This window comes from Danio aesculapii, chromosome 13, assembly GCF_903798145.1.
Source record: "Danio aesculapii chromosome 13, fDanAes4.1, whole genome shotgun sequence".
Taxonomy (NCBI): domain Eukaryota; kingdom Metazoa; phylum Chordata; class Actinopteri; order Cypriniformes; family Danionidae; genus Danio; species Danio aesculapii.
Window position 1 is genome coordinate 16,838,443 of NC_079447.1, and position 13,001 is coordinate 16,851,443.

Consider the following 13,001-nt stretch of genomic DNA (forward strand, 5'->3'; position numbering starts at 1 on the left):
CACAGTAAAACCTACTAAATAAAGAGAACTCAAACCAACTAAGTACTGCAAAACTCAATAAGCTAACTTAGACCATTTGAGGAAACTGATCGCTACAAACCATTTGAGTTAAAATAGTTGTGTTGTGTTGTGTTTACTTACTCCATTTAAGTTGAAGTAATGAGGTATTTAATTAATTCATTACCAACAGTCAACTGAGTTCAAAAGTTCAGTTGACTGTTGGGTTTTACAGTGTATTCATTGTAATTTTTACCTCAATTAAAGATTTAATAGAGTATTTAATAAGGATTATTATTTATATATGTATTATAACTATTATTGTTTATGTGCTTTCTCCATATATTTCCATATACCCCCAGCATTCTACTTCGTTGTGACCCCCTGCAGGGTTGGGACCTCATTTTAAAAATCCTGCCCCAAATCAATACATTCAATGTATTCAAATATTGCTTTTTTTTTTTTGTCATTTAGTATAAATATGATATTTACTGTGAAACAGTTTTTGACATTTTAATTAGACATACGTATTAAAAAAAAAAAACAGAAAAAAATTTAAGTATAGGTGATTTAAATTTTTTACACTCTCAGAAATTAAGGTAAAGGAGCTGTAACTGGGGCAGTACCTTTTTAAAAGATACATATTTATACCAGAATAGTCCATAGTGGTACCTAAAAGGTGCATATTAGTTCCCAAATGTATCTAAATAGTACCTTTGAGGTACCATTATGGGGCCTTGAGGTACAAAAAGTACCTTTACTGCCCCAGTGACCGCTCCAAACAAGCATAAAATTAATAGTTTTTCATTTAATAAATGTGATTAAACCATTTTATCCCAAACTTAGTGAAATTAAACAAATTTCAACTGTATTTGGGTATGCCCCACACATTAATAAGAGGCTAGCAAAAGATATAGTATTTCATGTATATGTACATGGTGGCTCAGTGGTTAGCACTGTCGTCTCACAGCAAGAAGGTTGCTGGTTCGAGTCCCGGCTGAGCCAGTTGGCATTTCTAACTTCAATTAAATTATTATTAAAGAATTTATTAAGGATTATTATTTATATATGTATTATAACGATTATTGTTTATGAGCTTTCTTTATAAATTTCCAAATACCCCTAGCACTCTTTTCCCTTGTGGCCCTCTGCAGGGTTGGGACCTCAGCTTTAAAAATCCTGCCCCAAATGAATACTATGGATTCAAATATTGTTTTTTTTTTTGTTTGTTTTTTTTTTGTCATTTATTATAAATATCACACTTCTCAAAACGTATAAAAAAAAAACAGAAAAACATGTAGACATGTGATAGATAAAATCCCCACACATTAATAAGAATATTTCATATATATGTATATTTGATACATGTTTGGCCTCCTAGTTTAACAGTAAACATTTTGTCAACCTTCATTTGTTGTAAAACTGATGAAGTTGTTTTACTGGAATGGTATAAGCGTCCCAGATCTGAAAACACCCCACCCCTCCTCTCGCAAACCCCGGGCATGCGCAGATGAGCCGGCCCATCCCTCAGATGACACGCCCATCGGGGAACGTGCGCGTGCATAACGCTCATATCTGATCTATAAACACAGTAGATTGTTTCTTGCCTTTAACTACAGCGTGTGCCGTTTGATCCATATACTTTGTTGCTCAGGATGTTTTCAAACACGCCGTTGAAAAGCCTCAATGTTCCAGTTATCACCTCACTTCCTGTATAGAGTTTAGTAATTCTGACTTTCGGATCTTTTCGGGCGACGGGACCTGGTGCTACTCAGAAGCCGAAACCTCGGACCGCAGGCCCTGATCCAGGCGAGGTGTTGATTACCACAAAACTGCTCACATTTCACTCAAAACGCGCATGTGTGTAGTCCTGCCGCACATTATTGTATGTTTATTTGGAATGGAGCCTGATTTCATCCTAAATAAGAGATTTGTTTAAAGTATGGGGTCTAAAATAGTCGCCTTCGAGAATGTGTTTGGTCCTGTGACGCTACTCTCTATTAATAGCGTATTTATTATTAGTTGTCTACACGTTCAAGATTTATGACAGAATGAGCTTTGTATGTTAGTGCATGTCATTAATTGTCACTGTTTGTTTTTCTTTTAGGCCATGGCAGACTTTTCGGTAAGTTTCCTTTCTTTTTTTAACTGTTAATGAATAATCCTGTTGAACAATTCACTTTCAGTAGTTTGGAATGCATTTCCTCCAGTGTTAGTGCAATAAGAAACTTTGGGTGGTTTTATCCATGATTCCACTAGTATAAATGACTGTAGACTGCGTTGTATTTCCCAATAGCAGAATGTAGGACACATTCTTCATTCAGCAAATACAGTTTTTTTTTTTATTAAGGTGGCTATTAATATTGGTCTTAAAATTATTATTAAAAAACTGATTCAGGCCAAACTGAAAGAAATAATACATATTGGGAAGAAAAGAAGAAAAAAAATATTTGGAAATACTGTGAAAGTGTGCTTGGTTGTGTTAAACAAAATATTAAATATTATAAAAGAATGACAAATTCATAGAAGGGTTATAACATACATTTCTAACTCTTTTTTTTTTTATCAAGACAATTTACAGAATTAATGTCTCAAAATCTTCATATACAATTAGTGACCCAGAACATTAAATATTACTCTTCATGTTTTGTTTGTTTTCCAAATTTAAGCTTATTTTAAGGTTTACTTTGTCTTTGTCTTTATATTCCAAATCTCCGTTTTCAGACTTTTGTACCCTACTGTTTGCCCTAGTTAGTCTTTGTCTTTTCAATGATAATAACAGAGCAGAAGTCTTTCTGATAAAGTGCTCAGCTGATATTTCATTATCTGGTGTTTCTCCTATTATTCTCCTGCAGCTTGCCGATGCAATCCCAGATGATGTTCCTAGTGAAGCATCAAAAAATAAGCACACCAATCCATCGGCTCCTGGAAATGGAGCTCCACCACCCACTAATCCTGGCTGGCCTGGTGCGGCCCCTGGCGGCCCTCATTTCCCACCTTCTGGAGGCCCTGTCCAACCTGCTGGCTTCCCCCAGACCTGGCCGTCTGCCCCTGGATCCTTTCCTCCTGGCCCAGGAGCCCCAGGCCAGTTCCCTGGAGCCCCTGCTGCCCCAGGCCAGTTCCCTGGAGCCCCAGCTGCCCCAGGCGGATACCCACCAGGACCGGGCGTACCTGGACAGTTCCCTCCTAACCCTGGAGCTCCAGGACAGTTCCCCTCTATGCCAGGTCAGTTCCCACCAGGTGGGGCACCCATGCCATATCCTGTTCCTGGACAATTCCCCTCCCCACCTGGGGCTCCACAGGGTCCCAATCCAAACGTGCCTTACCCACCAGGTCCATCCGGGCCTGGCATGTATGGCCCCGGAGGCCCTGGTGCCTTTCCACCAGATGGAGGTCCAGGATATGGAGGAGGCATGTTTCCTCCAGTACCAGCAGGATCTTGGGGACAACCAGGAGGAGGCTTCCCTGCTCACCCAGGCCCACCAGGAGGCTACGGTCCCGGGCCCATGGGACCATACGGAGGACCTGCAGCTCCAGGTGGAATGGTGAGTTGAACTCCAGTCTATAAAGGGGTTTGCATGTGTCAGTCTGCTTGTGATGGGTTTGGTTTGGTGATGGCTCTGCTGGAGTTGGTTTGGTCAGAATGTTGGTGACATCCACGTTGCTTTCAGGGTTGTCGGTTTGGTTCTTGAGGTCTGGGACGGTCCTGCTGGGGTCTCCTCACTTTACACCTGCAGATCTGAAACTCATTCACGTCTTATGGAGATCTCAAAAGTTTGTCTTCTTGTTTTTCAGCCACTACATAGACCTCCATATTTTTGAGCACAATGAACAGCTCAAGCAGTCACAGGAGGAGGACACCACCGCAGACCCCAGTTAACATCAATCAGAGACATTTAACACCTAAATCGCATTCATATACTTGCATATCAGCTTTGCAGACAAATGCACATATTTAATTTCTGCACAGTACACTCGTCATTCTTATTACTATTACTCCAGATCATTGTTTTAGTAATGCAACAATCTAAATCTATATTTTGATTTAAAGGATTTGTATGGGCTGTATTTATTATTTGTTTCTGGTAATGCTGAGAGGTTGAAGTTGTTATTTTTATATATGAGAGAGTGATATTATACTGTATGAGAACTAAAACTTATGACAATCAATGACAAATAAATTTCAGCATCATTACTTCAGTCTTCAGTGTCACGGGGTCCTTCTAATGTGCTCTTCATTTCTGCTTATCAATGATAAAACTAGATTTGCTGCTTAATATTTCTGGAAACCATTATACAATGTTTAGATTGTTTGATCCTTGCAATGGCCAACAAACAGCATTATTTATAATGCATCCTTGCTGGATAAAAGTATTCATTACTGTTTTGAACGTTTTTAACAGTAATGTGCATGAGTTGGCCACTTTATTAGGTACACCTGTCCAACTGGTTGTTAACACAAATTTCTAATCAGCTAATCACATGGCATTAACTCAAGAAAATGCATTTAGGCATGGTCAAGACGATCTGCTGCACTTTAAACCGAGCATCAAAATGGAAAGAAAAGTGATTTTAAGTAACTTTGAACATAGATGTTGGTGCCAGATGGGCTGATCTGAGTATTTCAGAAACTGCTGATCTACTGGGATTTCAAAACCATCTCTAGGGTTTCCAGTGAGCAGCAGTTGCCTGCTGTGGTCGCAAATGCCTTGTTGATATGTGAGGAGAATGGCCAGACTGATTCGAGCTGATAGAAAGGCAACAGTAACTCAAATAACCACTCTTTACAACCGAGGTCTGCACAAGAGCATCTCTGAACGCACAACACATCCAACTTTGAGGTGGATGGGCTACAGCAGGGGAAGACCACACCGGCTGCCACTCCGATCTCAATCCAATCAAGCACCTTTGTGATGTGGTGGAGATTTGCATCAAGGATGTGCAGCCAACAAATCTGCAGCAACTGCGTGATGCTATCATATCAGTATGGACCAAAATCTCTGAGGAATATTTCCAATACCTTGTTGAATCTATGCCACGAAGGATTAAGACAGTTCTGAAGGCAAAAGGGGGTCCAATCCGGTACTAGTAAGGTGTACCTAATAAAGTGGCCGGTGAGTGTAGAATAATATAAAATATGAATGTTTTTCAGATTTTTGCTTGTTTGTTCATAGATTTGTGTGTGATTGATTAATCAGGCCAGACTTTATTCACCGAAGGCACTGGTGAGTCAGTGGGTGGGGTTTGGAATCAGGGATTGGCTGTTTATGAGATTTATCACAGTGCTGCCATAGCAAAGATGTTTGTAAACTAAATGATGTTAGATTTCCTTCTGGTTGTTTGTCATGTGATCGGTGACGTGGCTGTAGCTGGAGCAAGAGGACATTTCCAAATGTGTGTTTGATTTGTTTTGGGTGTCTTCTGTTTAGTATATACACATGTCTTCATGACCATGACCTAGCTTCTGTTATAGGAATAGTTTGTTTATAGTGAGAAGTGGAAAATACTGTTCTGTTTAGTGTCAGGGAGGGTTTTCTGATATTTTGCACACTATGGAAAAGGCGGCAATGGAATTTTGTTATGGAGAATGGAAGAAACTCTGCATCATGGGAGAAGTTATTAACAGATGTTGAAGGCTGTCAGGTTTCTGCACGTCAAGTCTGAATCTCTGGATCAGTTATAAGGCTGATCCAACACTGAATCTTCAAATTCATATATTTATGCATTTTTTTTTTTTTTAATTTAGAATTTTGGAGAGTTAGACGTCATCTCACCCTCACTAAAATACATAAGAGTAAACACCAATACTTCACTCAAAAATGTTTTGTTAAACTTTAACTTGTTATATGAGATCATTAGTAGGAAAAAGTGGGTTTTTGTGGAAAAAAGACTCCTAAAGGAATGCTACCACATGAAGGAAAGTAAATGGTGGGTACATTCTCATTTTTGGATGAACTATCCCTTAATTTTATGCAAACCTTTACCAGATTATCTCAAATGTTTTTTAAATGAAAGTTTCATATTGTATATTACAATGTTGTGATCCCTATTTAATTTTTACAATCTGCCATCGATGGTTCATGAGCTGGAACACGTCACTCTTTTGGATAAGCAAACACTTTGAAGATTGCATTTTTTTTGGATGTGATTGGTTATGTTTCTGGCATATGTTTTGTTTTTTCCCCCACAAAAAATGTTTTTTAACTCAAACTGATGTAATGTGTAGCTATTTATTTTTAAAACGGCCATATCAATTACAGGATGAAATTCATCTGCTTTAATTTGTAAAAGTCAGCTTCATTTTCACACATGAGTTTTCCATCAAGTGACTTTAATAGAGCCTGACCGATATCAGGGAGTAAAAAAAAATACCCATATCGATATATCGGCCGATATTCTTTATGTGCACATTAAACTACAGTACCAGTCAAGGACACTTCCCCATTCATGTGTTTTGACTAATACTGTATAATAAATACAGTATATACATGAATGTAATAGATATAGAAACACATTTATTTGCGATGATCACTCAGTTGTGCTGATCAGACACTTCATGATATGCCAATCCAACAGGGGCAGGTTTATCAAAGAAGCACAGTTATTCCAAATGTAAATAACTGAATAAATTATAATAGGTCAATTTATGGAAAACTCCAAAAAGTCATTGTTTATTAACTTTACAGTAACAAACTTGTTAGGAACTTACTGTTACAACAGCGCTTGAATGGCTCTGGCTTTCTTACTGACTGAACAGGTTGTCTGGTTGTCAGCAGCAAACAATGGAAAAAGGACTACTACACTAGTCATAGTTCAATTATTTTGTATGTGTTGTTTTCTGTAAAATATGTTTAAAAAAAAAAAAAAAAAAGATAATATTGGTGGCAGATTTGCCAATATCGATACATTGGATAAATCAGCAAAACAATATAGGCTCTAGACTTTAACCCCATTAAAAATGTTGATGCTGGAGTTGACAGAGGACCTCTTGGGGCACATAGAGTGGAGATGCTGCCAATATCAATATTAAATTGTCAAAAAATGAAAGGCTAAACCATCTAAAATATATCCCAATGTTTCAAATGTGTGTGATTAAATGTAAACTTTCACAATGTACCCTTAGTCATATTTTTGTATTTTGTCCCAAGTTGCAAAACTATTGGGTTGTGTTCTTTAAAATAGTTTCTGATATTCTGGGGGTCAAGTTAACTGTTTGCCCTTTAAGTGCAATATTTGGTGTTTCATCTCAGTGTCAACATTTAAACCAGAGAGAAGCTGACATTGTGGCTTTTGCATCTCTTTTCTGTTGTCTTGGACCTCCCCACAACGCCCCAATATTTCTTTGTGGCTCAAAGATTTGGTGGTCTTTTTAAAACTTGAGAAAATTAAATACAATATCAGAGGTAGGGGAGAACAGGACCTTTGAGGTAGATTGAGAGGATGTGTGTGTGTGTATATATATATATATATATATATATATATATATATATATATATATATATATACATATACTTGTTTTATTTGGGGATTGTTTTGTCAGGGCTAGAGAGGGTTCTAGATGGTGTGTGGGTTGTATGCCATTTGCAAGAATAAAAATTCCATAAGAAAAAAAAAATGAATGCAGCTCTTGATCATGGAAATAAACTTTGTGACACCCTGCATTAGGTCATCAAATAATGCTACAGCATAACCAACACTAAAATGATCCTAAAGACTTTCACCATCTGACCCTGTGGAGAGAAAACATTCTGTAAAGTCTACTCGAGTACATCCTAGAGACTTTCAAAGCTGTTTAAAGGGGTAGTTCACCCCAAAATGAAAATTCTGTCATCATTTAGTCATCCTCCACTTGTTTCAAACCTGTTTGAGGTTTTTTTTTTTTTTTCTTCTTCTGTTGAACAAAAAGGAAGATATAACTAAAGACTACTATGGATGCCAATGGCTTTCCCAACATTCTTCAGAATATTTTGATTTGTGTTCAACAGAAGAAACAAATTCAGAAAGGTTTTAAACCCCCTTAGTGAGAGGCAATTTAGTTTTTTAGGGTTAATTGTCATCTTGTATGTGAAAATGAAGCGGTTTATGCTGATCAGCGTTTGCATTGTCATCCTGAAGTATAGCCATTCTATTATAGTTGTTTACGAAATGAAAATCTAATGACTTGTTGTAATTCAGTTTGAATCTGATTGGAAACCTGCAACCATTGACATCTAGTAGTAGGAAAAAAATGTAATGGAAGTCAGTGGTTACAGGTTTCCAACATTCTTCAAAATATCTTTTTTTGTGTTCAACAGAACAAAAAAAAAAAAAGAATAACAAGAAGTCAAGGGTGAGTAAATGATGGCAGAATTAATTTTTTTTTAGCAAACTGTCCCTTTAAATCCACACAAAATGTCTTTCTGGCCAGGCAAAGTCGTCACTCTAGATTTGTAATACTGTGTGTCTCTTTTAGCAATCACAATACTGTAATAAAGATGGAAACCTGTGTCTCATTTATGTATATATGTTTTACTCTGGAGACCTTTTGCAATTGTTAAGGATCTCACATAGTTTGTTTGTATGTGTTTCAGCCATTGCCGTATGATCTCCCACTGCGGGCTGGGATTATGCCACACCTGCTCATCACCATAGTGGGCGAACCAATAATAGGAGGAGACAGGTAAAACACACACACTAATGTAAATAACACTAGCATGACTTCTACATGTCCAACTCTCTTTGTATGTCAAAACACTTCTCCTTTCACAGGTTCCAGGTAGACTTTATGAGGGGGCATGAGGTGGTTTTCCACTTTAACCCTCGCTTCCACGAGAACACCGTCGTACGAAATTCACAGCTCGGAGGCCTCTGGGGTCCTGAGGAGAGGGAGGGAGGATTTCCCTTTGTGCAGGGCAGACAGTTTGAGGTACGAACATTTAATTCTGTGTAAAGCGGAAGTTGCTGAGTGTGTTGATGTACTTCCCACTGAAACAGAATATTGGCATGGGTTGGGGCTTTATTTTTGTGCATCATTTGCTCATAGGCAACGTGAACATTTTCAATATTCAAGTCCATGTGAAATCTAAAATTAAAGTGTTTATTTTGCTAGAGCACTTTATTATTAATTAGATCAACAATTAATCCATGGAATGTAATTCACTCAAGAAAAAAAGTTTGTTTTGTTAATCTTCAATCAAAGTCTTCTGGGTTTGTAGTGGTGGTGCTTATGTTGATGTCAGTTTGACGGCTTCAGTAAAAGGGGGTGTGCTTAAGAATATTGATATCAACAGAAAATGACTGACACTCCAAACGCAGAAGCAAATGTCAGACTTTGAAAATTATCAAACATTTTGTTCAGTGGATCGAATACACCGAATTAATTGTTCACCAAAAGAAGAACACTGTGCACTATCATAATAAACATTGTAAATTTTGATTTCATGCAAACCTTAAGAAGGAACATAAAGGCCCAAATTTAGATCCCCCCCCATTTTAATTCTAAAGAGGGCAGAGTCCCAGAGCACACCTTCTTATTACATAATTGCCATTGACCTATGGAAGGTGTTTACTAGCATGAACAAACTTATTTTCCCACTGAAAATGCAAAGTAATGGATTACTTTTTATTTTTAAATACAGTTAATTTACGTTTACTCATTAGGTACTTGTCTTATACTGGAAATTAATTCAACAGTTCTGTAAAAAAACATTCAAATATTGTTTGCGGAATATTTATTTTTTTTAACCAACAAAAGGTCATGTTCATGCGTTTATTAAAATGATTGCAGTTGCTTAAGAAACAGTGAATTGAGTGAGAAGAGTGGAATTATAAATTCATATTAGCAGACTTTATATATATATATATATATATATATATATATATATATATATATATATATATATATATATATTATATTATATTATATTATATTATATTATATTATATTATATTATATTAGGTACACCTGTCCAACTTCATTAATGCAAATTTCTGATCAGCTGGCAGCAACTCAATGCATTTAGGCATGTAGACATGGTCAAGACGATCTGCTGCAGTTCAAACTGAGTGACTTTACACGTGGCATGGTTGTTGGTGCCAGACGGGCTGGTCTGAGTATTTCAAAAACTGCTGGTCTACTGGGATTTTCACGCACAACCATCTCTAGGGTTTACAGAGAATGGTCCTAAAAAGAGAAAATATCCAATGAGCGGCAGTTCTGTGGGCAAAAATGTCTTGTTGATGCCAGAGGTCAGAGGAGAATGGGCAGGCTGATTCCAGCTGATAGAAAGGCAACAGTAACTCAAATATGCAGAAGAGCATCTCTGAACTCATAACACGTCGAACCTTTAGGCGAATAGGCTGCAGCAGCAGAGGACCACACCAGGTGCCACTCCTGTCAGCTAAAAACAAGAAACTGAGGCTACAATTTGCACAGGCTCACCAAAATTGGACAAAAGAAGATTGGAAAAACGTTGCCTGGTCTGATGAGTCTTGATTTCTGCTGCGACATTCGGATGGTCGGGTCAGAATTTGCCAACAAAATAAAAGCATGGATCCATCCTGCCTTGTATCAATGGTTCAGGCTGGTGGTGGTGGTGTAATGGTGTGGGGGATATTTTCTTGGCACACTTTGGGCCCATTAGTACCAATTGAGCATCATGTCAACGCCACAGCCTGCCTAAATATTGTTGCTGACCATGTCCATCCCTTTATGACCACAGTGTACCCATCTTCTGATGGCTACTTCCAGCAGGATAATGCGCCATGTCATAAAGCGTGAATCATCTCAGACTGGTTTCTTGAACATGACAATGAGTTCACTTAACTTTAATGCCCTCCACAGTCACCAGAACTCAATCCAATAGAGCACCATTGGGATGTGGTGGAAAGGATGTGCAGCTGACAAATCTGCAGCAACTGCGTGATGCTATGATGTCAATATAGTCCAAAATATCTGAGGAATATTTCCAGTACCTTGTTGAATCTATGCCACGAAGGAGTAAGGTAGTTCTGAAGGCAAAATTGGGTCCAACCTGGTACTAGTGAGGTGTACATAGTAAAGAGGCCGGCAAATATGAATATATATATATATATATATATATATATATATATATATATATATATATATATATATATATATATACGTAGCTTAATAACCCATTTTCTAAATAAAGGAGGTATATATTTGTCCTACATTTGCAAATGCTTAAGAAACAATGAAAAGAGTAGGATATTTTTGTCAGTATATGCTGTTTATGAACTGTTTGACTCTTAAAAGAGTTTAACTTTTATTGTCTATGCATTGAGACTTTAAGGGATTTCATGTAATTGTATTATTTTTAGACAAACTAATTAGAAAAGTAATTTGAATACAATTTTAATGTATTAATTAGTAATTATCTACTTTATTGAAGTAACTAACCCAACACTGCTGGGGTCTTTAGCAAGCTATTTTCAGCCTCCCAAAACTCCATGCAAACTTCATTTTGGCCCAGTTTCATTCAAACTGACGTCCCAATCTTTCGTTTGAAGTGTATCAGGGTGATCTGATTCTCATACTGTGTTTGTGTGCAGCTGAAAATCCTGGTGGAGACGGACGGGTTTAAGGTGGCTGTGGACAGTGTTCACCTGCTGGAGTTTGAGCACAGGACAGGCGGGATGGAGGACGTCACTCGTTTGCGCATAACAGGAGACGTGACTCTGTTCAGCGCAGCTCCCAGCATGATCTAACACACACACACACACACACACACACACAGCAGAGGCGTAGGAGCAGTTCAATAATGTGGAGGTGACACACTAAATCATTGGTAAACATTGGAAAATATCAGTTATGTCTGAAAGAGTGAACATTTCTAAAAGTTCTTGTATCTCTAAGGCAGTTTAGTCAAACACATGATGGCCACATGATCTAAACAAGTAAGATGCTGTAGAGATATATAACATGTTTTGACTCTTCTGAGAGGATGCTGTTATTATCACTCTGTTTATCTTTATTTTCTTACCTTTCAGAGTGCATTCTGCTAGTTACCCTTTTTGCATGTATACCAGAACATGACTGATTTAGTGAAAATCAAACGTGTACTGATGCCCACGTGGGCCCATAAACTCTAATTCAGGAGACTTCAGAGCAGAGCTGTGACACTAAGCTGGAAAAAAGCAGATCCAAATGGCTGAATATTCTTTTGTTTGGAATGAATGTTGGAAAATGTTCATTATTTTAAAGAAAATTATGAGATAATGGAGGTAAGCAAATTATTTTGTCCAAACGAATGCTGTATTACCCTGATTAAAATGTGCTTGGACATATTATTTCATATCTGAACGTGTTTTTTGCACTACATTGTGCTTTTCACTGGTCAAGGCAACTGTTTTAGTAGGACAGCATGACAATTTAGACACTAATAGACACGCACATATATACAGTTAAGACTGAAATATATTCATACTCCTGGCAAATTCTGACTTAAAGAGCACCTATGATGAAAATCATCTTTTGTGAGCTGGAGCGAGTGTTTACAAGACGTTGAGTCCTGTGAAATAGCTCCAGATGGAAACTGTTGTTTTGTGTTTACCTTATGTTTAAAGTTGTTGCACGTCTGCCAGTTCCCGCCTCTGAATGAGCGAGTTTTAGCTACTTGTACATTTAAAGAAAAACAAAACACCCGCAAAGAAACTCGACACAGAGGAACATAAACCTACTGCCAGCTAGCATTATTCCAGAGCAACACAAACAGCATGCAGAAGTATGAATGCAAGACTACACGCAAGGCATGTGCCGGCGGGTAAAACAAGACGTCTTTGAGCTGTCAGCATTAATTGATGAGAAAGACTTGATTCGAACCAATCAGTGCGCTCTACTAGCAGCGACTGATAGCTAACGCGTTAAGGCGCGCTAAGACTGTGATTTCGACTCACAGTCATGGCGGAGAAGGGGAAGGAGACCTCTTCGCGATCCTGTCCGTCAGTGTGCGGATTTATGATCTCGGGGAGATTTGCATCCGATGTGCATCGCATGTATGGGT

General features: G+C 37.9%; 1 protein-coding gene across 3 annotated transcripts; it reads left to right on the plus strand.

Annotated features, from left to right (window-relative positions):
• The first annotated feature begins 1,556 nt into the window (after positions 1-1,556).
• Positions 1,557-12,288, plus strand: lgals3a (lectin, galactoside binding soluble 3a). 3 transcript variants are annotated; one of them, XM_056470974.1, is made up of 6 exons: positions 1,557-1,857; positions 2,105-2,122; positions 2,853-3,542; positions 8,568-8,656; positions 8,746-8,902; positions 11,551-12,288. In XM_056470974.1, the coding sequence occupies exons 2-6, from the start codon at positions 2,108-2,110 to the stop codon at positions 11,704-11,706; spliced, it is 1,107 nt and encodes a 368-aa protein (XP_056326949.1). In that variant the 5' UTR covers positions 1,557-1,857; positions 2,105-2,107; the 3' UTR covers positions 11,707-12,288. The 3 variants fall into 3 exon arrangements, with proteins under 3 accessions (XP_056326949.1, XP_056326948.1, XP_056326950.1); XM_056470973.1 differs by having other exon boundaries at positions 1,558-1,811; XM_056470975.1 differs by lacking the exons at positions 8,568-8,656; positions 8,746-8,902; positions 11,551-12,288 and adding an exon at positions 3,793-4,197 and having other exon boundaries at positions 1,562-1,811.
• Positions 12,289-13,001: the final 713 nt, after the last annotated feature.